The sequence below is a fragment of the Sceloporus undulatus genome, chromosome 4, assembly GCF_019175285.1.
Source record: "Sceloporus undulatus isolate JIND9_A2432 ecotype Alabama chromosome 4, SceUnd_v1.1, whole genome shotgun sequence".
In the NCBI taxonomy this organism is placed as follows: domain Eukaryota; kingdom Metazoa; phylum Chordata; class Lepidosauria; order Squamata; family Phrynosomatidae; genus Sceloporus; species Sceloporus undulatus.
In genome coordinates, this window is record NC_056525.1 from 145,241,105 (window position 1) to 145,268,061 (window position 26,957).

At 38.9% G+C, this 26,957-nt stretch overlaps 1 protein-coding gene across 4 annotated transcripts in view; it reads right to left on the reverse strand.

Annotated features, from left to right (window-relative positions):
* CTNND2 (catenin delta 2) overlaps window positions 1-26,957 on the reverse strand; it is a 557,661-nt gene that overhangs the window by 21,595 nt on the left and 509,109 nt on the right. For 3 of the 4 annotated variants that reach the window (XM_042464991.1, XM_042464993.1, XM_042464994.1), the window contains 3 exons: window positions 24,609-24,693; window positions 19,538-19,663; window positions 1,183-1,309 (listed from right to left, as the gene is read on the reverse strand). In XM_042464991.1, coding sequence (XP_042320925.1) covers window positions 1,183-1,309; window positions 19,538-19,663; window positions 24,609-24,693 — 338 coding nt within the window. The remainder of the gene's footprint in view (window positions 1-1,182; window positions 1,310-19,537; window positions 19,664-24,608; window positions 24,694-26,957) is intronic. The other variant, XM_042464992.1, reaches the window with a different exon arrangement.

Sequence of the window (26,957 nt, forward strand, 5' to 3'; positions counted from 1 at the left end):
AAATAGTACCCTTAAAAAGAATGCACTTTGATTTATGATTCAATAAAAAAATAAAAAATACTAATGTTGGAATATTATGCTCACTTACCTGGAAATAAACACTGTTGTGCCCAACAAATGTGGAGAAGACATTTATAAAGTATGTTGTAAGCTATTTAAGAAAAATGAGCATGAGAGGTGCATTTGGATCTGTGCTTCTTTCTGTTGACTTTGGAAGACTGATTGGTTACTTACCATTTATTTAGACCTGAAGAATTCCATATACATTTTGCATTTGGATATAATTAATGATTCATTGCTACATGGTCTCTTATAGTTGGGACTTGAGTGGTTCAAATCTCTTTGTCTGCTCCAAGCAGGACAAGACCTTGCAGTATCAATATGGCCTACTACAAACTATATTTCCAGAGCAGGTGGGACTGGTTGGTCTCTGCTCTCTTGTCCTCTTGCTTCTCATGCCTTCCTCCTTGCTTTTATATGGAGCTTTCCAGATATTCCCAATACCTGGCTTCCTTCCTTTCCTTGCAACTAGATGCCTCCTTATCACAAGGAGACTTTCACTGACAGATAAGACACTATTCATGGAGGAGACTTTGCTCAAACACATGACAATAATGTCAGACTCCAGTAATGGATATGTCCACTTCCCCTTCCTTAAAAATTGTCCAGAATGATGGTTTTCTGGCTCTCCAGGTGATCAACATATCTACTGGCCTCAGTAAAGAAAAGATAGGTAGGGCAGAGAGGAAGTTGTTATCCAACCCCCCAATTCACAAGTCATGCAATATGAAACACTGACATTATCATTGGTAATGTAGACAAGTGCAAATTGCTTCATGTATCTTCCCTGCAGGGTAGGTCATGATTATCAACATTTGACAAATATGGAATCAAATACATGGCTAAGTACAGGTTTTAACTTGTGGTGACTGAGGTTCAAATCCAATAATCTATTGGATATTTCCAAACCAAATCTACAAGCAACACCTGCCTATTTTGTAGCTCATTCTGAATGTTTTGCTCTCAGTCTAGAACATCCATAAAAATTAAAGACATACACAATGAAAATATGTTCCTCATGGCTCATGGTGGTTAATAATGCTTCTGACAGCACTGCAGTTCTTTATATGGCACTGGAAGATTCCTTCTCTACATATTCAGCCATTTAAGTCTGGGTCTTACCTGAACGATTGTTGGGAGACATGCGCACTGGAGAGATGGAAGGGGTGCGTGATGAAGAGTACGGCCTTTGCCGGTCCCTCTCTATTGTTGACGATGAAGCTACAAAGTGATACTGTGACCATCCATCCTGCATGGGGACAGTGTATAACAATGAAAAAAAGAAAGGAACAATGGTAAAAATGCTATAGCTCTAAAATACATAGGAACATTCAGTGTTATTAGTAAGTCATCTAATACAATACTATTTGAAAGTGGTGGTCCTGGACAGGTGCTTTTCCCTGAGCCATTGACTGGTAATTTTTCAGAAAGAATGAAAGAATTGTAGCCAATGGAACACAAATATGGTTCTGGTCACTGCCACATTGAAAAAAAAAATCATAATTTCTGTCCCCCCACATCAGATACCCTGAGAAGCACTGATCTAATATAGTATCTCTGCAGACTAGCCTTGCCCTTTCTCAGTTGGATGGTCACCCACTTTTCTTTTTCTTTTTAAAGTACTGCAGGCATTGGTGTGCATTGTGACCTACACATATTCTTTCTCTCCCTCTCTTTCTCTCTCACGTTGGTGAAATATGAATGCTTTAGGATGAGCTGGAAAGCGATTACTAACAGATAATTATTCCTTAAACAATTGTTAAAAGCCACCTGTCTTCTTTAGAGGACCTGGAGCAACAGTGGAAGGTGATTGCTGGGTATGGGCAGTCAAGCTTCTACCAATTCCTTATAGTTGAATTCAGTTCCAGGTTGTGAACATGCCTTTACACATGCATGACACTGCTTATGGCTGTACAGTGGGCAAATAGTGCATTTTGTGTATTGATGTGCACTGTCCAGTGTGCAAGGAAATGCATTTAGTTGCATGTTGTCAGTTCTCCAATAAAGAGGCATAACATAACCAAGGCATAGCTCTCATTCTTTGACCCAAATATTCTTTAACAAATAAACTCCAGTAGGATTATGGGAGGACAACACAGTGAGATTTAAAATGTCCCCAAGGTTTTTGCCTTCCTTGCCCTAAAGGTCAGCAAGTGAACTAGAGAGGAGGATTTACAAACATGCCTTGTTTTGAATCACTTTTTCCTGACAGCTATATTTAAAATAAGGTACTTCAAGTGCTTCTGTGGATGTCTTCTCCTGTACAACTGCCATTGATTTCAATGGCTTTGTAGAGAAGGAATCCAGGAGGGATTTTTCTCTAAAACTAGATGAAATTAAACAGAGAATTCCAAGTACAACAGCTGGTGTTTATACATTTGTCTTGATAAACTGTAATTTTACATGGATGAATACAAAATGCACAGGCATTGAACTGTTTGAATGAGAGATGTGATTAATATTTTTAAAATTATAAAGCATACATTTTAAATTACACATAATAATATTCACCATCTATTTGAAATTAATAAGACTAGTATCCCTGAACTGCCAAAACACGACACCTGAACTCAGTGGGAATCTTTTTGAATTCATAGCTTGAGGACTGAAAGCTTAGCAGCACCCAAATTTTAAACTACAAACCCAATCACTTTGAAGTCAAATGAAGTAAATGATTTTCCCCCATATGAATCTAGGTTTCCCCCAAAGGGTTCTTAAAAGCTCAGAGTTAGTTGAAAACTGATAACTTTGTTTAATGCTTACTGCAAAACAGCTCTGTACAAGTCTGAAGCATACAGAACTCTGTGGAGGTGGCTGCCTCATCATTAGACAAAAAAAGGCAACCCTTTTCTATTTTGCCTAGCATGTCTTTGTACAGTATTTGATTTTTAAAAATGAATGGTTGGAATTCCAGTGAAAAGGGATCTTGCCCTACCCCTGACAAGTTAAGGCAGCATTTCTCAGAAAATGGCAAATACCATCAGTGCTAAATCCTACAATGGTTGGATGGTCAAGAAATAAGATAACTTAAGCTTGAACAGTGGGACTTAGTTACCAAAGGCAGTTTTTTTTAAAAAAAACTGAAACATGTGGGAGTGGCAGCTGATAAAAGAATGAGAGATCTCAGAATTGGATTTCATTGGCCAATAGAAATGGGGATAAAAATAAACAAGAGAGCATGAGTTCAAACCTGACCAAATCAGGAAAAGCGAGAGATAATCAAACAGTGTCAAATTATTGTTTCTTCCAGAAAGACAGCATTCCCTTAAAGTTACATACGCTCTCACTTGCTTTGGAATAAACTGCACCAAATTCAATGAGACTTACTTCAGAGTAAGAACACATAAGATTAAACTATCAGTGCACTAAGCTGTAAATGACACACTAGTAAACGTGCAGGGCTGGTTGTGGGATGCCCATAGCTCTTCCTACCAATTTGCCACCCATGGCACCACCATTCTGTAGTAGTGAGGTAGCATGCTCCTGTGAGGTAGGAGGCTATGTTGATGTCGGCAGTGCTGCTAGTAGGGTTTCCCATGTCAGACAGACTTTTGCTGAGGAGCCAGACTAAGGCGGGTTACAGACCGCCCGTTTGGGGTGTGCCTGTAACTGGTCCTTTCCCCGCTGGATCGGGGCCTCAGCTGCCACAGCAGCAGTCTCTGAGGCCCCGATCCGGCGCTTTCCAGGCCGCAGGGAAGCGGCAAAAGGCCGCTTCCCTGCGGCCTGGAAAGGGGTGTCCTTGGGGCTTCATGCCCCAAGCACACACGACGGCAGCAGGGATGCGGAGAAAGGGGCCGCTCGGCCCCTATTTCATTTGCGTCGCTGGCGCAGCCATGTAGAGACTGCACCAGCGATGCAAATTGTGGAAGGAGCTCCGAAATGGAGCTCCTTCCGGGGCTGCGGAAATGGCGCCCCAGACGCCCTTGTGCAGCCCCACTACGTCACCTCTGCGCCGCCCCATTTGGAGGCAGCGCAGTCATGAAGTAGTCATGGTGGCCCCTGTGTGGAATGGGCGCCGCCATTTTGTGCGCGCTCTGCGCGTGCTAGGGTTAGGGGCGTGTGGAAGTGACGCTGCTTCCTAACCCTAGCATGCTCTTGTGCAACCCTAGTACGCATGGAGCGCATACTTTGTGCGCATCTGTAACGTTCCTAAATGTGTTAAACAGCTACTGGGCAGCAACAAAGTGGGGTTTGTGTGACACTGATGGGGGATGTCTTAAGAGATAGCAGCAGCAACACCATAGCTAATACTTGTTTGTACTGTACAGAAGGTGGCATAGTAAACTCCTATTGAATGTCTTTTACAAAGAAAAGACTATGAGAAGTCAATACAAAATGAAACAAGAGATAGTACCAAAAGATGAAACTCCCAGGTCTGATGGCACTCAACAAGCTACTGGGATAGAGCAAAGGATAGCCATGAGTATTGCTATGGCTAATGACACAACTGGACTCAAGCCACAAGGACATTCATCTGCTCAGAGGAAAAAGGAAAGTCCTGCACAACACATAATATAGGAACATGGAATTAATAGTGAGGAGAGATGTAGTTTCTTTAAAGTTAAAGGCTATAATGCAAAGTCTAACTGAATAATATCAGTAAGACTTTAAAGAAAACCCATCAGTATAACCATAATCAAATTGTATGCTCCAACTACAGAGGTAAAAGAAGAAAAAATGGAAAGATTACACACTGGTGTCTAGGAGGAAATTGATCACACACCAAAACTAATCATAGGCAACTGGAATGTAAAATAGGATACAGAACAGAATCAGACTGTAGTTTGAGGAAATGAAGAGAAGAGTGACTGATTGAATTTTGTAGAGCCAACATCACAAACACATTCTCCAAGCAACCAAAGAGGCAACTACATACATGGACATTACCTGATACAGAAATCAAACTGACTACATAACTGGAAGCAGTAGATGGAAAAGCCCCATTCTCTCTGCAAAAACAAGACAAGGGGCAGATTGTGTGCATATTGTGGCAGAGACTATGAATTGTTAATATGAATAATCAGAGTAAAGCTTAAAGGAGAACACTAAATCAACCATTGTGCCAAAAGAAAATCCTAGTAGAATGTAAAGATAATGTAAAAACAAAACAAAACAAAACAACCCCCCCCCCCAAGAACCAAAAACAGATTTGCACTGTTAAGCCTAATTGACTGGGAGCCACAAGAACACTGGACTGAAACCAAAGACACTGTCAAAAAGGAATGCAAAAATACACTATCCGAAGCCAAAAAAAGAAAGAATCCTCATTGGATGACATATGAAGTCATTTTATGGACAAATAAGAAGCAAAAGTAATAGTAGAAAGAAATAGGGCCAAAACCTTGAATGCAACAGTTCCATTAGTTGTGCACAGGTACAAAGAGAACTACTATAATAATCAATGTAGAGAAATAGAAGACGACCCCCCCCAAAAAAAAGAAAAAAAAAAGGAAGAACGTGATATTTTTTGCAGAAGATTTAAAAAATCAAAGGGAAATTTAAATCAAAGTGGGGATGCTATACCACCAGTAGGGGAACACATTATATGACCAAGTACAAATAAAAGGGCAATGGAAATGCACGGAAGAACGATAAAAAAGAGATTAAAGGATGACAGCCAGAGAATTCAAGAAAGAACAATTTGAAGATGAACCTACAGTTTTAGAATGTGAAATGAAACCTGCACTCACAGCACTTGAAATAAATAAATCACCAGGAACAGACGCATACCAACAGAGCTGCTTCAACTACAGAATCTACTCTAGTTCTATCTAAGATCTGTCAACAAATATGAAAAACAAAACATTGGCCCACATATTGGAAACATAAATATATATTCCACTAACCAAGAATGGAGACACCAAGGATTACATCACATTAATTTCTCATGCAAGCACAGTGATGTTCAAACTTCTACAACAAATACATTTGCTATATTTGGAGCAAGAAAAGCTGGGTTCAGGAAAGGAAGAATCACTACGGATCATAATGCAAACCATATATAAATATAACTTTATTACGGCCAACTGGCCAGCACAATAATGCAAACATATATTGAGGATGTACTAAAGAACTTCAGAAGAAAATCATCATGTGCTTTATAAATTATAGCAAAGCCTTTGATTGTGTAGGTCATGAAAAACTATGGACTGCTCTTAAAGAAATGGGTATGCCACAACATTTCATTGTTCTGATGCGTAAGCTGTACTCAGAACAAGATGCTACTGTTATAACAGAATATGGAGGAACAGAATGGTTTCCAACTGGGCAAGGGGTCAGACAAGGTTGCATTTTATCATCCTATCTATTTAACCTATATGTTGAATGTAACATATGTAAAGCATTATTAGACTCAGAACAAGGAAGTGTGAAAATTGGAGGGAGGAAGGAACATCAACAATTTAAGATATGCATATGACATGATACAACTAACTGAAAATAGCAAAGACTTGGAACAATTGTTGAACAAAGTTAAGAAAGTAAGTGCAAAAGCAGATTTACAATTAAACATTAACTGTATAGTAAACCTAACTGCTCTGGTATTAACGTTGACAATAAAACTATGGAATGTACATAATAGACTTTCACGTTGTACAGGGTAATTTTATAACTTACATGTAATAACTAAGTACCATAGGGGTTTTACTATGAGACGTCTTTATCATATTTTCTTTGAAACACCTTAAAATGATTTTGCTCTTGTTTCATGCAGTAATCTTTCGACCAGTCTGTAGTTTGTTTTCATACTGTGTCAAAATGCCACTTGGCTGAAATAATGCTTTTTCAGACTAAACGAAGTGTTATTGCCAGTTGGCTATTAATTTGAAATTGCACTGTCTGATTTGTTCATGTGTGTCTGACCACCACAGTATTTTGTAATACAATTAATAAAAATCTAACATTAGCCTTCCTCCACTCTGAGAAAACAAGCACACTTCCATTTTAAAGGTAAACAGTAACAAATTCATTAGACTTACTTCATCAAGAATTCCAAAAGCCATTAGTGTTAAATATTTGAACTAATTTTTAGAAACCAAAAGGGAGTATTTCCAATTTAATGCAGAAATAAATACCACCTGATGTGCTGGCTGCCTTCATTAGTTTGTTTCAGCTCTAGTGCTTCTAATGAAATTTAATTAAATTGATTTGGATACTTAAAAGGTACAGTATATAAGGGCCTCCTGTAGAGAAGAAGTAATCTCTCCAGAAGAAAAAGCAGTACAAGAGCATTTCTTAACCCCATTTACCTGCCTCTATGCTACTGTAGTCAAGCAAAATTAAGACAAGAATGACACATGTGAAACTGATGTTGTGGGGAGGGTCTCTCTCTTCTTGGCCACTTGCATTCAAGAATTGTGTCATAAAGAAAGGGGAGAAAATGCTGATTTCATTTTAGTATTCTTTTCTACAGTGTTCATTCTTTGACACCCCCCCCCCCCCAGCCATGACTAGTTCGGATTGCTGTCATTCTCAAGCAGGAAAACTATTTTATATTAAAATGGAGGATACAAGAGTGTAGCTTCAGTGGGTGGGGCAATGCTTTCTCTATAGTGGATGTCGGCCAGTGAGAGCAGAGGAAGTAGAAAGATGTTGTCAGTGCCTGCTGGTGCCACCAACACTAGTTTAAAAAATGGAGCAACTACAGTGGAGCGTGGGGAGCAGTCAGAGAAGTGAACCTTCTCAAAGGATCTTGCCCATGGTGGCCCCAAACCTGGCAGTCTCGCTGACCCTTTTCTTTAGGATTGGTTTTGCCAAAAGGTACCTCAAGGACACTGCAAATGCTGTTGCTGATTTATTGATGTGTCATTCCAATTGTAGTTGTGCTAGTATGTACTAACAAGGACCAGGGACCCTGCATGTGGAATAACAACAATACAGTCCGCCCTTTGCATATGCATCTTCATCGTATGCAGATTCTAGCTTATGTGGATGGTGATAGGTGAGGGTCAAAATGGCACATCACCATGCAATTACATGGGACTCCAGCATATGCAAAATTTGCCTTATGTGGGGGGTGAGTGGGTCCAAAACAGATCCCCCGCATATAGCAAGGGCAGACTGTATAAGCAGTAGCATCACTAGGGTTGGTGCCACCCAGTGCAGTAACTCATGGTGTCATTCCCACATTGACCTCCTCCCATACCACATCCATACAGAATCCTTAGTAATGTCTTTCATACTAATTTAGTCATAAATCATAATTCCCATACAGCACTGAATGTAATCATAATAGTTGTGACATAAACAACTAGCAAAATTAAAATTATACTTTCAAATTACAATATCATATGCACAGAACAAATGTGTTTACATATGAATTGAATTGAAACTTTGTAACTTGTGCTTTCCTCTCATTTCATGCCAAAGGAAATATGGTCTCAATATTAATGTTTGAATACTATATAGAACTCATGTGAGGATACTCACTACAGTAACACAAGTCTTTGTTTTAGGAGGAATAGCCCTGAGGCAATCATCAAAATTAATCTGCAGCCTAAATAGTTGTAGAATAGAGCTACGGCAGGAATTTGCATTAATAGTATAGCATTACTAAAGGAATGAAAATATTTGGTCAGAGTCTTTTACTGTATTAAGCTTTGTGGTCAAGTTGAATGAAACCTTTAGTGGCTTGTGCTGGAATTTCTAAAGAAAGCTGATATTAATTATATAAAATTGCATCAGAGAGATACAAACATAGGCATTTCTTCACTACGAATTTATGATCTTGACATTAATGAGTGTCAATAGAAATGAAAGGTTTATCATTACTATAGGATTGGCAAACTGTAACCAAGTACAGTATATGAATTGCCTCTGGGGAAAAGCATGACTATGCTATGAAGGAATTCATAACCAGGTGCCTTAAAATATCTAGGTTCAAAACTTTAAACTATCTTACCTATAAAGTGATAGAAGATATACTAAAATGTTCAATTAGGACCTGATTTTTTTTTAACTTGGAATTTTGGAAGAACAAATGGAAAAGAAAGGCAAAGTTATACAGTATATGATAATTGCAGCTAGACTGCTCTATGCACAAATTGGAAGGACTTAGTTGTTCTGTCTCAAGAAGAATGACTTATAAAGCTCAATGAATGTGAGGAGATGGACAAATTAACTAATCTTATAAGAGAATGAATTATAGAGACTTTTAAAGATGAATGAAGTTCTGTGATAGACTACTGGAAGATGAAATGGGGAGTCTTTTACATTTTTGGATTTGCAGAATAGTTTAGAAAGTATTTTTAAGTAGTGTGCAATTTCTTAATAATAATAGTATTAGAAATTTTAACATGGAGAAGATGTCAGGAAGTAAACAGTTAGTTTGATACCATGTACTTTCTTAATCCCTGTCTTTATAAATTAGTATAGAGTAGTAGTGTTTGTGTGTTTTTGTTTTGTTTGTATGTTTATAGTATGTGTGTATGGTTAAGCAGGGGGGGGGAAACTTCTCACATAAGTTTGATTTTTGTTGCAGTGGTTTTGCCAGAGAAACACCCTGCACAAAGGTAAAAGCACTTACTTCTTCTCAATTATAGGAGAAGGTTTTGTGGTCAATACCTCCAAGTAGGAGCAAGTAGTTTGCAGTCAGTACCTCAAAGCTGCTGAACAATACGTCCATATCTCTGACCATTTCCTCAGGAAGATGGGAAATTGCCTAGCCTTCAGTCAGACCATTGGTCCTTCTTAGTTAAGGTGGTCTACACTGTTCTTCAGGGCTACAAACACAAGTCTTTCCTTGGTATACCTGGACATGACAGGGATTGGATGCAAAGTATGTGCTCTGCAACTGACAGCTCTTCCTCAAATACCTCACAATAGTAAACCAAGGGTGCATCTCCTGGAGAGGACAGTCACTGATCATATCTAGAACTGCTGTCTCCTTGTCATGATGTGAATATAAATTTATTCACTCAATGCAAGAATAATTGAAGTCACAAGTTTTCATATTCTCTCCTTTAATTATCTCCCAATTTCTTCTTAATCTCAAAATGATGATCTGACCACTTCTATAGTCAATTGTAGAAACAGGTTTTAAGATACATTTGCTTGGTTTTAATTTTTAAAATATTAACAATAATTCTACATCCTCATACAAGAAACAGTCACAGTACTAAAAACAGGCATCCGATTAATAGCCAACCTTTATGAAGTTTGTTTCCCTAAATAAATTCCATTTGGAATTTGAACATGTATGATTCACCGACTGAATATGCATAACTTGTTCCCAAAGGAAAATATTACACTCAAAAACTGTAACAATGCAGATCTGATGAAAGAATTCTCAGGTCATATCATCTTGCATTGTGGTAGAACTGAATGAGGATTAACAAGTACCATCAAGATTGATGAACTGATATCTTCAAAATCAGTACTTTGATTCTTTCATTCGTAGAGATTTACTGATTTGTAGTCTCCATCTGAGACACTCTGAACCCCATTATTTCTCAGTAAACATGTAAGATCTGAGTAATGACTGCAGCATTTTCTCACCTTCCTTTTCTTGAAATGATTATCACAAAGTCTGCTTCTTAGAAGAACTGAGAATGTTTTCCATAACTTTCCTTTCAATACACTGTACAAAGTGCACTGTGCTTCCTTTCAAAATCTCTTTCTTTAAAAAAATCATTGATGATGTGAGCCATAAGGAAGAGCCAACCTGTCAGTCTTTACTTCCAGTTTTTGTTTTAAAAAGAGGTGCAATCTGGAAGGATATGCTGAGCTGCTTTATCTTGTGAGGATTTAACAAGCAGGTGTCATATGTTTGTAAGCAAAGTAATTGTATGAGTAGAAGTAATTATTTGACATATTATGACAGGTAGCCATCTAACTGATATACCACAGGCACACATAAATTCCAGTTTTTAGCTTAGGTATAAACACTGAGAGAAATCCATGGTTCGTGTGTGAAATGGACAATCTACCACATGGCTGTACACTGTGTGAAACTGAGCTGAATTCCTAAGACCTGATGCAAGAAATATAAGGACCCCCACCACCAAAAGATGTGCTGGTGACTTGCATTTGTGTACCTTGGTTCTGGGGTCAGTTATGCAATGCTGACCAAATTGTGGCTATGGAGAAAAGCGCTTTTAACTGTGAGGTAAATTGGTCAAATTTCTTCTCTTTTAGTTGGGTTGAGAGCCGTAATGGATTGCAGGCATATACACATGATAAGAATACTACAGGATTAGCTTTTGACCAGCTAGGAGAGCATTTGGTCATCTGATGGGACGTTAAAGGTGAAGCAGGGATAAGAACAGGGAAACATCCTTGTTGCGATTGCAGTTGCTTATACCTTGTGTTTGCTGGTGGGGCTTCATAATTCATTAAGTGGAAACTTGTGAGAGGTATATCCCATTAATTATGGGGCTACAGAGGTTTCAAAAGCAAGTCAGGCATTGCTTTACCTATCCATAATTAATTATTGATTTCCTGTATTGAGAAAGCAAGGATGACAAGATCTACCTAATGAATAACATAGCCATAAGAGAAAGGAACAGTATGTGAGGCAAAGCATAAAGGCTTTGACACAATACGGTTAATTATTCACATTGTTGATGTTTTATGGGAAGTTAAATAATAAAAAAAACCTTGCTATTGAATCATGTTGCAATTTTCCAAAATAGTTCCATTTCATGCTGGTTGCTTATGAAGCTGCTCATACCACTATGGAACTTTGTAATGTATTTCAAGTCTTGTTTTAAACATTGTTGGAAAAAATGTGAATGAAAAAGCATGCAGAATGTAAGAGTTTACTGAAATCATGGAATTATTATTAGACATAACATACAACAGAAAGTGACTGCCCCATGTTGCTTTTGCTATATGTCACCTCTGAATATGTGAGATTTAACTCACAAACATAAACAAACTGCTTTAACTTACTTCTAGACAGGAACAAACATGAAGTGATCCCCAATGGTAGCACTTGAAAGATGGTCTAATAAAACATAGCATGCCAAGGCAAAATTACATTATAATCCTTTTCTTAGAAACAGATTAGGATATTTTTTTAAAAATGGTTTCCAAGAAATGAAACTTCTCCAGTACTTAACAAATCAGTAGGTGCTTCTGGGCCAGCTAGTAGCTTACCACGGAGAAAAAGGAAGCAATGTAGACCTACTTCATTAAAAGTCAAGGTTAATTTTGTAATAGCCTTTGCGTATGAGAAGTGTTGCATAATAATTATCTCTTTTGGAGAAGAGCAGAAAGATGTACAATCAGGAACTATAGAGGATCTCTCAATTTAAAAAAAAAACACAGTTTCAGCTAAGTAACTTTGTTTTGTGTGAAGTCGAAGGCTTTCATGGCCGGCATCCATAGTTTTTTGTGGGTTTTTCAGGCTATGTGGCCATGTTCTAGAAACTCTTCCAGGTTACCTCATTTATTCTGGTCTACCATGAACATTTCATCATGTTTCTGCATGCAGACTGCTTTCCTCATCTCTTTGTGTGACCAGTTAAAACTAACCAGTGCATTTATTCAGATGGTGAAAATAATCACTGTAGAATATGGGTTGAATCTTTGTTGTTCACATGCATTTTGAATGCTTCCAATTAAATTTGGGTGGGTGGGCGGGCTGCCAACCCCTCTTAACATGGGATAATTGGTCTCAGTTTACTCCCCCGCCCCCGGGTTTTCCTAAAAGATTCATGTTGTTGGCTGTGTGAATAACCAATGTGAACAAACTCAGGATAAAGCAGGATAAACCCCTGCATGCCTTGAACATGTTTCAAATACATCCAATCATTGATTCCATCTTTATTCGCAGTGCTGTCATGTGTGAGCAACAGAACATGCATAAATGCACATAGGTGCAGTTCTGATAAAAAAAAAGGTGAACTACAACAACAACATGGAATGTGTGAGTGAGATTATTTGCATAGTTGTGCTTAAAAAATCAAAGTCTGAACAGCCCCCAGGAATAGTTAACTTATGGCTTGGGATCTTGGCAGAACCTTGGATCTTGGTTTGTAACTTCCAAACAAGCTGGGATTGTAAGGTACTAAAAATGCAGGGTGCTTCTACTTAGGATCTAGAATAAATGGGGATTTTTAAAAAAATTGTAAGAAAACCCTCTTTATTTATTAACCCTAATGTTTATTATCATTCATAGTAAGAAGGAAGCTGAACTAAAAAACAACAACAAAAAACAAAAAACAAAAACCAAACATCTGATACAGAGAAGAGAGACCAAGAATGCTTATGTTCCCCACTCAGCATGTCAGCCTCTTGACTGCATTATTCAAAGGTATACTTTTAATTTATGATACCCCCCCCCAATTGATTCTGTATATGAGAGATTACTCTTATTAAATACATTAAAGCTTACACCCATAGAAATAAGGCTACAGGAAAAAGAAATCCAACAATATCTTTATTCACCTAACAGCAATCAACTCTTTCTCCTAAATATTGTGAGCAGGAAAACTAATAAGCCATTATTCCCACAGCTTTTTCTCAAACAAGTGTGTAACCTGATTACATTGAATATGAAAGAGCTGAAACAACTAGCTTATCATTCACTCACTCAGATGGTTCTGGCAGAATTTATGTTCTCTAGCTGCATGCACTGGTCATTTTGTTTAATTTCCCTTAAGAGTAGGGAATAACTAGGCATTATGCCGGGCTTTATTATAGCACAGTAGGGGAATATTAGCAAAGGGAGCTGAAAATGGTATCACTGACAGCAATGCTCCTTCATCACTTTGAACAAAGAGCATGACTTCAATGGCAAAATGATGTATCCTCTCTATTTCCACTGCAGGTACACAGCCTTGTGCCAGCTAAGCAGCATCACACCTCCTTTCAGACCTAGAGCTGGATCACACATACCTGCCACATGTAAAAGATTAACAAGGACTGTGGCCTAAGCACATTATTAGGCTGTGCCTGTATGATCTACTGTCTATGATATTAAAAGGATCACCTAGGCAGCATTCAGGTCAACCCTTGGATGTCCATTTTTGCCTCTTTGGTCCATGGAAGGAAGCACTGTGGCACACACTTTTGTTTGTGTTCTAAAACCTAAAACCTAGAACCATAGAAATGTTTGCACCTATGGTCTATGGAGGAACATTAGGTTGGACTGTGCAGAGTGAACGGTGCAGAGTGAACGGTGCAGAGTGAAACCCAGCAAACCTGTCCTGATTTGGCAGGGATAATCCTGATCGATCCTTTGTGGTCCCATTTTTGGGAGCTGTTTTTAAAATGGTCCAGTTTTCCCTTTTCTCCTCATCTTATTGCCACTGGTGCTGAATTCAAAGTGCAAGGGTACAGTGGACCCTTTGTATATGTGGGGGATCCGTTTCAACCCTCTCAACCTATGGGAAAAAACACGGGACATCAAGTCGCATTGTTTGCTATGGCTATACGCTTCTGTGGGTGCGCGCCATTTTGATACCTGGGGTTTGCTGTCTGCATGAGCTTGAGTCTGCGAATGGCAAGCCCACGTATGGAGAAGGCACACCATAGTTTGAGGAGAAAAAGAGTGCAGATTCTTGCCCTAACCTGTAGACTCGGGTAAAAGCAAACTGCCACAGCTTCTCCTAGCTTCTGTGTTCGTCATCGTTGATCATTTTTGCCATCTTGACCACATTCTCAAATTGTTTGGCTATTCTTGTTTTGGTTTTCATCTGGAAACTGTTGGGAGGGTATGAGAAAGGGGAATGAGGCAGTGATTTCCATCAATTTTCCCTTCTTCATTCAGGGTCCCAAATCTGCTGCCTCAACAACAGGGTGTGAGATAACATTAAGAACTGTAGGAAGAAGGAAAAAACAATGGAAATCTTCACTGGTATCATCTTCCTCCAGCCAAAAGGCTCTACAAGATTGCAGCCATACTCAGTGGAAGGAAAGAGTCAATGCTGGAGTCAGCCCAGTAGTATTTTAAAACTCCTGACTGAAGAGTATTAGAAACCTTTCCCCAAGGCGAGGCACTGTACTTCTAAATAAACTAGAAAGTTACTGAAGCCTTGACCTAGAGGAGCCCTTCAGACACCTCTGACTCTCTAGCCTGGAGCAAGTTTCAAGACTTCATTAAATAACTAAACTTCAAAAGGCAGGTTGTCAGTCAATTACTCAGACCAATGTGCCACACTGTACAGAGAATCTGTCTTTCTTTACAAAAAGATCAAAAGAAGGTATTCTGCTGTCTAGAAAGATAGGCCCTTTTAATAATCATAGTTGTGAAAAACTTTTTGAAATTTGTTGTAGTACTAAACCTACAGTGGAAGAAATATGTCAGCTTTCAGAAATGCATAATGGTCAATAGCTTCTCTACAAGTGTGCTATAGTGCACTGGAGGAGCCCAAACAGTATAACTTCCAGTGGGCTGTTTCCAACAGTCTTACAGCCCTACTTAATATAGTAATTTAAAATATTTATTTTGAAAGCATGTTTTGATCAAAAGAGAACATAGAGGCTTGAAACTTCTTAAACATGATCATGAAAAAGTCCTTGATTAGGAATTCTGTATTCAGTATTAATGCTCTGACACACACTGCAGCATTCAATGGCTCAATAAACTTCTATGCATACAGATGCTCAGATCATCTACTTCTTCCTACTGCCATCATCTGCATGTTGATTTGTCACAGTCTGACAAACTCGTTTCTATGTAAGCAGCTCTAATGAGCATTCTAGGCCAGTATGCATTTTCAGATTCTGACCATGATTATACATGCAACTCCTGTTCTGTTTAACACTACCTATTCTAAATTAGGTATATAAAAGCAAGGTTCAGGGCCAATCCAGAATGGTATGTGCCTCATCTCCCCACCACTTGATTACTCAGCACATGATGATTCACAGCACATCATGTGCCCCAACCTTTGGAAAGCACAATGTGATCTATCTGTGGTGCTTCACTGGGGTTGCTCATTCAGATATGCAAGTCATTAAGTGAGGCATTCATTAGCTGTTGAAGCTACTCACAAAGAACACAATCCATATTTCAGTCTTACCCAGTCCCTTTGGTGAGTGTCCCACAAGTTAAAACCAATTAACTTGTGGTTGTGTGCTGCAGTTTATATGTAGCATCCTTCTCTGTGCCTTGTTGCAATGCTGTGTCTAAGGCCTGTTACAGACAGCCAAAATAAAGCTGCTTCGAGTCACAGTGGAGGTATGGTGTTTCAATGATGCGTGCGTCCTAAGAGTCCAGAAGCCACACCAAAGCCACGCTCCAGGGCTGCAGTGTGGCTTTGGTGTGACTTCTGGACTCTTAGGACGCACGCATCATTGAAACACCAACCTCCCACTGTGACTTGAAGCAGCTTATTTTGCTGTCTGTAACAGGCCCACGTGTATTAGCTGGACAACATTACAATGCTTAAAGATAAGTAGGATGTGTAAGCCTGACCTGGGATGTAACATTGTCCACAGTCTACTGGACAACCGAACATCACTGCCTTTGCAATTTGGTCATCCACCATGGGCACATCTTTGTAATTCTATTGGGCAAGTGCATCATGCTTCAGCCCCATGGAGGATATACAGATTTACAAAAAAAAAAAAAAAAAAAAAAAAAGGAAACCAACAGGGACAGACAGAGTTGTCCTGCACTAGTCATCAAGGGAAATAATAGTGCCACTCTATTGTGCTTTTGTCAGGCCCTACCTGGAATACTGTGTCCAGTTCTGCGCACCACAATTCCAAAAGGATGTGGAGAAACTGGAGCATGTCCAAAGGAGGGCGACTAAAATGGTGAAGGCTCTTGAAGCCCTATGAGGAATGGCTTAGGGAGCTGGGGATGTTTAGACTGGAGAAGAGAAGGTTAAGAGGTGATATGATAGTCCTGTTTAAATATTTGAAGGCCTGTCATATTGAGTAGGGGGCAAGCTTGTTTTCTGCTGCTCCAGAGAACAGGACACGGAACAATGGATGCAAGCTACAGGAAAAGAGATTCCGTCTTAACATTAGGAGGAACTTTCTGACAGTGAGGGCTGTTTGATAGTGGAACAAACTCCCTCAGAGAGTGGTGGAGTCTCCCTCCTTGGAGATCTTTAAACAGAGGCTGGATGACCATCTGTCACAGGGGATGCTTTGATTGAGAGTTCCTGCATGGCAGGGGGTTGGACTGGATGGCCCTTATGGTCTCTTCCAACTCTAGGATTTTGACAAAATGTTCAAAAAAGTGATAGCATGATAACAGACTTCATTATCCTGTAGCATTATCATCAAGAACAGGAAAGCTTCAAGAGGATTGCCAGAAACATCATTTGTAACAACAAAAGAATAATGGTTCATTCTACTTTGTAATATTCAGATACCAGACCCAGAACAAGGTTGGGCAACTGTAGAAAGAGCAGGGTCAATTTGGCCCTTGGACTTCCCACAGGTTGGCACTGTTTCACCAAAACAACCAGACCCTCTAACTTTATTTTTTACTGAGTAAGTTTCACCTCCCAACTGCTACCAAATGAAGTCATTTCCCTAGCCCAACCCCACAAATATCTCACATCCCTTAAAAAGCTTTGCTTCATCCTTTAGATCTTTGCTATATGCCCCTAAACTTTATCCTCGACTTTTCTATGGGTCATAGCAAAATCCATAGTTTTGGCCCCATAACTTGCCCTCGACTTATACATGAGGTCGACTTATAGTCGAGTATAGATGGTAATAACATAGTTAAATTTGTATACTTGGACCTAGGCTGACAGGCTGAAAAATACAAACCGATGCATTTTTTTAAAAATAGAAAATAGATTAGAAGTAAGCTTCCTTTAGAACATCCACTGTTAGCCATTTTTCCCTAGCAGCAAACAGAACATTCTACCTGCATGTTATCAGTTTGTACATATACTGTTGACTATTACCAACAATTCACATTTGTGCAGACACTAACACTTGCTATCCTGAATACACGTGTTTCAATCTGTTATTTATACAGCAAGCTTTGTTATTTCCTGCATCCTGCTACATATGTATACATAAATCCTGTTGCTAACGCTAAAGCTGCAGTTCCAAAAGAATGATTTACAAAATGCTGAGGAGACCAGATAACATGTGTACAGTATTTCTTTTTTGTTGAGTTATGGTTTAGCAGACTTAAAGTTGCTGTAGCATAATGCAGGCCTGCCACACAAAAATCACAATTAAGCATAATGAAATCAGAATAGAAAATATGTTTCATATCTCTAACATTTAAAAGGAATATCAATAAATAATGAAAATCATTTTACCAAACTACACATCCCTTTGTAAGAAAGAAGTACTTGGAGTCCACTCAAGGCATTGTTCCACTTTAAATACATTATGCACACTATGATGTAGACTATATATCTGATAATTTAACACAAAACCACTGAAAGCTATTCTCATTACAGTCAAATCAGCAGAAATAATTCTTTGGTAAGACTTGAATTGGATTGTATTGAATAAAATAAATCAGACTTGCAATTCATATTGAGAAATAAGGACATACAGTATTAGCAAGAATGGCTGGGATTAAAAGAATTAAGTTTTAAGGAAAAATAATAGTATTTTTAGTTTTTTAAAACAAACCTTGTGAGTTAAGTGGGGTCATCTTTCCTCCGATCTTCACAAAAAATCCACCAGAGGGCTGGTGCAATAACCCCATTCTAAATCATCTTAATTCTATTACCTAATATTAATATTATTTACTTGTATATAGTGCTTTTCAACTATACAAAGCACTCTGCATACTTTATTGTGATAAGAGATCTGTAAAAAGTTCAGCCATATTATCCATTATTGCAAATGGTGGGCAAATAGTGACGGGAGTGAGATTTGCACCAAGGACATTCTGATTCACAGTGCACAATCTCAGATACTACTGTATGCCAGAGCAGTATTAATAGGCATGAGTCTATTAATATTTCTGTTCCATTTTTTTATACTTTCTTGCATGGCTTGGAGGAAAGTATTAAGTCAAGTCAACACTTTACTCATGCAGTTTTATCAAAAGGGAAAAAATAGTTGACAAAACAAAACCTTTGGCTGAAGATATTTTCTCTGCTAACATTTAGTGACAAGGAAATTTCTGATGGCAGAAATATACTAAAGACATAATACATGGTAGAAAAATTAGGACAAAAGGGCTAAAGTAAACATATCTCACTCTTCTTAGATTTTTTTTCTACAGTGTTAAACTTGCTCCATGGTCAATAAACAATGGTAAGAGAGCTGTTAATGCCACTACCAGCATGAGCAAGTTGAAGGAGATTTGGCTGAAAACACAAGCTGTTAAAATATATTCTAGACATTGCTTGCCCTGATTGCACTTTGCCTTATATGAATATTTAACTACATCCTTCAATGCTCTTGCAGGTGCAAATCTAGGTATGCATTCAACATCATTTAATCTTTTAAATGTGTTAATATTTTATTGGTTAGCCGCTACAGGAGGCATTGTTGGTGGTATATAAATTTTAGAATAAAAAAAGTAAGCAAAAGAAGTAAATAAATTTTTAAAAATCACAAATCAAGACTGGTCAGCTGACAGCCAGAATACCTGGGTTTGGGAATAGATTCTGGTTTCTTGGTTCTGGGAGAGGGTATGCTGAGCGTGCCATGACTCAGAATGATGGGTAGGTGAAAATCCTCTGTCCTCAGCCACTCTGAAGTCTGGGGCCACCCGCTGCCATAAATCAATCAGTCAGTCAATCAATCAATCATTCATTTCATTGAGGTATTTTGCTACAGTGATATAGAAATATGGGATCTAGGCTACACTTATTTTGCACAACTATAACAATGTTAAATTACAGACAGAAATGGATCATAGTGTTATGGCCTATACTCAACCACATGGATGCCAATGTGCACAATCAGAAGTATTTATGTCTGAGCAATATTTGAAATTATTGTGATTCGTGACTCAACTAGCAGTGGGGAAAAGTAGCCCCCTCTAGACTTTCAAATGGACTGCTGGTATCCCCATATGTCTGTTCCCATACGTCTTGAATGACATGCAAAGTCTGTTATCCATGTAATTCTTCAGTTGGTGTTGCTGACATACACAGCAAATGAGGTACCAGAAAAGCAGTTTCCTTTGGTAACCACACCCACCATGGAACCACTTAATTGGGATGATTCCAACAACAGGGTAACAGCTAAGGAAGTAACGACAACCACACTACTAGAGGGCAGGGGGAGATAGCAGTGATAGCCAAGCTGTAACAGGGGACTGAAACACAAAATGTGTTTCTCCAGGAAACAATTCTAATTGCAGTCATCCAAATGATATGTGTTCTGGTCTACATAAAAATTGAAAATACTACTCTTGAGGTGATTTCACCCCAGCTCCAGTACTTGGATGAAACTGATACTCTTTTACATTCTTATCAGTTTGGATCCAGGAACTCTACTGTCACTGGGGCTTCCTTAGTTGTCATGGTAGTCAGTTTATGTTGGAAAAATGATAGAGGTAGTGGCAGTGTGACTCTGCTGACTGTCTTGATTTATCAGATGCTTCTGAGCACTCTATATTTCTGGATTGCTCAGAGCATGACCTTGTGATGGTTTCACTTGATTTCTGTCTGATGGTTTCATCATACAGACATCCCAGTGGGCTGACATGAAGTGCTATTCTGCCCTGTGGGTTTTATGGTGAAGGCTGCTGCAAGGTTCAATCACTTCTCCTACTCCCAACTAGGAATAGAGTGGGGATAAATATGTGGAAGACCACAATTGTATCTCTCTTTTCCAGTGGGGACCACCGGAAATGATAACTGTTCTAAATAATAGTCAATGATGACTTGGATGAGGATGAATAAACTTATAAAACATGTTTCAGGCAAAAGGGAGTAAGAAATCAGACTGCACTGGGCCTCAGGGACTGATGGACAGAGTAGTATTCCATGGAAGGTTTGGTTCTGCTCCATGAATCTCAGAGGGCAACTGTGGTTAGGAATGTTTTTTAACCAGGTTAGGTTGGCATACCAACAATGGCTGGGTCTGGACAAAGGTGATTAAGCCACAGTTACACAATGCTTTCACCATGTCTGGATTGAATATTCCCTTGAAAACTATTTAGAAACTTCAAGTGGTTCAAAATCTACCGATCAAGAGATAGAGGCTAGTGGGAACATTTTACACTTGGTCTGACAGAACAGCAGTGTGGGGGCAATGGAGGCCCAAGTACAGTGAGAGCAAGGAAAATGACAGGGGAATAGTGTAGAGAAGAAGCAAGCTAAAAAACAGAAAAGCATTGAGGACAATCAAAATATTGCAAAGATTCAGCAAGATATATTTTCAGCATGCTGCTCACTTGCATTGAATGATTTTAAAGCAAATGTTGGAAAGAAAAATATTTCTGTATAGCCTCCTTTTTTAAAAAAGTATTTTCAACTACTAAAACTTCACTAACTTGTTTGGAAGTGACAATAATGAATGATGTGCCAGTCATGAATAAATGACATTCAGTCAAGCCTACAGTCTAAATTATTTTTCTGCCACAGATGCTCACTAAGGCATATTTCTGTCCTAACCAACCTAGTCTCATCCTCCCTACATGTGATCTGGAGATGTCAGTCATAATTGCAATAAACACTCCTGCTTCAGTCTCACTTTGGGAACATTATTTGAGCCAAAATTAGTTTGTCTGAATGTGAAAAAAACACATTCTGTCAACAGGAGTGTATCTACTCGCATCAGAAGTAAATTTGGAGTTTGGATTAGCATAAAAATTTAAAAATTAATTTTCTGAATACGACTGAGAACCAAATTCTATTAGGTCTTGTGTGGCTTACTCCCAGGAAAGCAGTCCTAAGATTACAGCTGAGTTGGGCAACTGGCAGACTATTTCTGAACCTGAAGTTTCCATGCAACTATCAAGACTAATGGCTGTATATCAATACAGTGAAATGCCAAACCTTTCTAGAAGCCATTACATTTTGCAGCAGTCAATTCTGCAAGTTAATTATGCATTGCCTGAAGGAATACCTTCCTTGCTTTTTTGCCTTCATCATGCCCCCAATTTGCTTCACTGGATGAGCCATAGTGTTGTATAAGGGTGTAAGAAGAACTTATTTCTCTTCGCACATCTTAACATTTGCAATTTTAGAAGCTTCTGTCCCATTATTTGTAACAAATGCTCACCCTCCTTTTTTCACTTGGAGCCCACAGTTTTCTAACTACACTTCTCTGGATTATCTTTCATACTCAGTATGAAACCAGATGGTCAGTATTCACCACAGCAGAACAAGTGTATACATCTCCAAAAGAGATTTATACCATTATAAGGTTGTGAGTTTAATACCAGCCAGGGGTTCCAGATCGATTCAGCCTGGCATCCTTCCGAGGTCACTAAAGTGAGTACCCAGTTCGTTGGGGATAATTAGCTTACACTTTACAAACCGCTTAGTACATTGGTAAGCGGTACAGAAATGTATGTACTATTGCTATTGCTATCATATTTCTTATTTTCAACCCCCTTTATTTAACTTCTAAAAGTGACTTTCCCCTTCTCTCTTCTTGCAGTAGTGATTTGTATCCAGAGGTTTCTCTGTATTGACACAATTTTTCTCCTGAGCTGGACACAGGCTGGTTATGGGCATAAACCACTTAAAAATGGATATTATGGTACACCTCCATGCCCAGCTTGGAGGCACCACGTACCTGATTCAGACTTATCCGAGAATTCACAAAGAATGGGCAAGTCCTGTTCTTTGTGAAGACCACATCGGGTATACAATGCCTCCAAGCTGGACACGGAGGTGTGTGATAACATCCATTTTTAAGTCGTTTACGCCCATACCCAGCTCAGGAGAAAAACATGTGTGATAATTTCCAAACATAAATAAATTTTAAAAGTATGTCTCATACTCCAGATCTTCTGGAATGATCCTGAGCCCTCCTCTTCTTCACCAGATGTCCTGCTGAGCCACCTGGTGTGACCATCACCACCATGGGGGCCTTGTTTCTGAGGTCAGAATGTGTGTATGTGGGGGGGTCATGTGATTGTCACTAGGTGTCTTGTTCTGACCTCAGAAACAAGCAACCCACCACAGTAGCAGATACACTGGGCAGCCCAATGGGATGCCTGTTCAGATAGCTGCCTTGGTGTGGAAACAAGTAATGGGGAGGTTGGGGCAGCTCTGGAGACAGGCGCTGCCCCCAGAGTATCCTTGTCCAAGCAGACAGAGCCTTACTAGCATTTACTTTCTGCCTACTGTAATCTCACTTCCAGAGGTTGTTCAGCAGAGCAAGAGTAAGTTCAGAGAGGAAGCTTGCTATCCAGTATTGACACATTAGTGGAAGAAAATATATGTAATGGATTATGAAAATTCCAGTTTACTAATGTGCTCCTTTTTATATTAAAAATTTAGAAATTTCTTGAGTTTATTTATTTCCCTCTGATAGTGTCTGTTTACAAAATACACCAGTCTTGGATAACAATTCATTATCTTAGAAAACTGCAAATATAGTGTAGGAGCACAGGCTCTTCTTTCTTTAAATATAAAAGTAATATTTCCAGTGGTGGACAATTATTTCTAAAATATATATTAAAACCGCCTTAATTTACAAACAATATTACAACACACAATTAAAGAGAAAGCAATGTCCTAAATCCAGTTTTTAGTCCCCACTAGAGTAAGGCCACAGAATCAACAGGATTTACATCAGCATTGATTTATTCATCAATTGATTTAGTAGATCCATTCTAGTCAGGACTAGAACTGTATTTGGGCCAGTGTTGGTGCATGTCAATATGTAGTTGCTTAGTACTATGTAGAGAGAGATAAGTTGATCACCTTGTACAGGTTCATAAACTAACCAAATCATCAGCGTCATTATAAAAAAGTAATGCCATTCACTTTTTGAGCAAATCTGTGGCTTTAATAAGCAGCCCACTAGCATAGCAACAGCCACATTGGCTCTATTTTTAAATCTGCCCTTGGGAAAACTAGGGTGGGGTATGGAAAGGTCACCACCGTGAGTGACCCAAACATATTTTAAAGTGGGGCCTGCAGCCATACCATGCAAAAGTGGTGGCAGCTAAGAAGAACACTGGTGATATTTTCTTTTGGACTGCGGGAAAGGCTTAGTTTGTTTTTATGTAAGTAGACTATGTTTCAGGAAATCTTTTTGAACTAAAAATCATAGCCAGAGTGATATCTAATTTAGGACAAGATTTTAAAGCATATGTCATAATTCCTTAGAAATATTCTTACCTATGTCCAGTTTGCTGGTTGTACAAACTAATGGACAATGGTTTATTAAGTAGGTCTATGCACTAGGCATCCATAACAAAAGCTTTTCTTTTTTTTGAAAATGTCACTTCTGAAATTATTTTAAAGAAAATCTCCATAGGTATTACGAATCATTGAAAAGTGCTTTAAAATATACATTTTTTTCTATTTATGGCCAAAATATCCATCTTCAACCAAAATGTTTTACCCCATATATTCCAAACAAATCTGAAATGGTGTCCCTGATCTCTTTCTGTGTGTGTTGTACAGGAAAGGCAGAAACGTGTATAGAATGCTACATTTCAACTACTAGATTCCTAACATTTACTCTAAAACTCTAAAGAGATGCTAATTTTAAGAAAGGAAGAACAATAATAAAATTCATCTTACCTTCTTGTAGAGACTTCTCAGGTCTCTGTACTGCCACATGCTATTTAAGACCTGAGATGCTGCCTTCACTACTTTTGGTGAGTGCCTGTTTGGGAGACAAGTGGGGTGGGGGAGAGAGATTTTAATTAAAACTTGAAGAAACAGTTTTATATTCATCAGTTCCATCAGACCCCTTAGGAAAGGTTTGTTCAGCAATACGTGAGAGTTGAACCTGTAGTGACTAACAGGCTTTTTCATCATCTCTTTGAATTCCTGAGCTCATTTAATTCAGTGTTAGAAGCAAGGTAAAAAGGTGAACAATTTCAACATGCTGACGGAAAGGTTAAGAGTGCTCATTAAGAACAAAATGGTGCCCCAGTGATTTGAAAAGGAAAAACAAAATGAGGGGGGAAAACTAGCTCTTTAGGGTAGAAGGTCAACAATAAACAAACTGCAAGAAATGGAATTAAATTCATTTGGAATAAAAATCACTTGTTATCAGCTATGCTCTCAGAGCACATGCATAAACTCATGCATGTTTTTAGTACACACGCCTGCATGGAATCTAGTGACCTTGGGCCCATTCGCACTAAACAACGATAGAGCTGCCATTCCACTTTAACTGCCCTGGGTGCTATGGAATCCTGGGATTTGTAATTTGATGAGGCAGTAGAGCTCTCTGGCTGAGAATTCTAAATGCCCTTCCCTACACTGCAAAACCCAGGGTTCCTGGAGATATTGCCTTGTTAGTTAAAGTGAAATGTAGTGCTATAAATACGTAGTGTAAATGGGCCCTTGCCAATAGTGTGTCTTAGGCAAACTGGATTCAACAATCCACATCCACACAGAATTATCTAAAAGGGGCATTTCACTGAACACACACACAAGAATCAAAATATACATTGGGTAACAGCAAATACTATGGTAGAGCTTCATAAATTTGGTGCTTATTAAGCGCCAGTAACGTTCCTGAAACGTTCGGTTGTGAAAGCCGGCTACACTTCTGAAATGTCAGCGAAGCGTCCCCTCGCCTCCACTGTCCTTGTACCATTCGCGGAGCAGCCATTTCCTTTTAACGCAAAGTTTCCATTAACAGGAAGTGGCTGCTCCACAAATGATTCAAGGATGGTAGAGGTGAGGGGATGCTTCACTGACATTTCAGAAGTGCAGCCGGCTTTCACACCTTCACGCTTCAGGGATGTTTTACCGATGCTTAACCCATGGTAAGTACCAGTGTGAAAATCTTCAAACAGTATACACGACACTTAGATAGCCATCTAACATCATAGTTTATTTTTCTTTTTTTAAAACTGAGCATAGTTTTCTAGGAGGGTTTGGTGAAGTGATCAGAAGTTTAGGGACTGCCAAGAAGATGAGAAGAAAAAGAAGAGAAGGCTTTAAAAAGTAAGGACAATATAATACTTTCTCTAATCTACACACAGACACATACACCAGAGAAAAGGGGTGGGGGGCAAATGCGGGAGCTGCAATGTGCAGGGAATCTCTCCCACAAAAGACAGATTTTAGGAGTGACAAGTATTACTCTTCTTTGGTCAGGGGAGTGTAGTACTCCTGGTTGGAGCAGTGCAAAGTAAAGAACAGGCTAATGAAAGTCCACTAATCCAGACCAGGACTTTAAAAAACAGAATAATGTAACAAGATTCTCTGGCCAAAAATCCTGGATGCAGTGAGGACTGCTGAAAGAGTGACTTCAGCCTGAAAAGGAGCAAGGCCCCCCAAAATAGGATGCAGGCCTCTTCTTCTTAGAATTCTTGATTGAAGATGAAAGTTTCAAGTAGACTCTTTCTACCTAATGAACTGCCATTGGAATCTGGGGCTTTAAAGGGGCTTTATGGTGGGAAAAGATCCTTAAGGCTAGGAAGTTTCTCTAGAAAAAAGGACCTTCTAAAGCAAAGGATGTTCCTATCTAGACTTTCTGGAAGACAATATCCAGGCATTTGCATAATAAAAAGCAGTAATGTTTCAAACTAGCACACACTAAACAATATATACAAGAGATACCATAGAGTTTTTGACCTGGCCCATCTCACTGAGAAAAGAAAATATGGTAATATTGTGATTAACAACGTGTGCTGCTGAATTTGTCACCTTTGATTCAAAGTGATCTTCTCTATCAGTGCAATTTCTTGTCTGTAATGCATTGTTTTGCAAACTAAAGGATGTCTTACTGTGAGATAAAGAACCTTGCCTGAGGGCATTTAGTTGTGTCCAGTGATTTAATAAGTACTCTTGAGACAACTAGCAGTGGTAGATCACAAAGTCGCATTTTTTCAGAATCGGGGCTGACTGCGATATATAACTAGGGAGGCCTTTTCAGCTAGTCATTCTGTTTCCTGGATCACAGTAGTC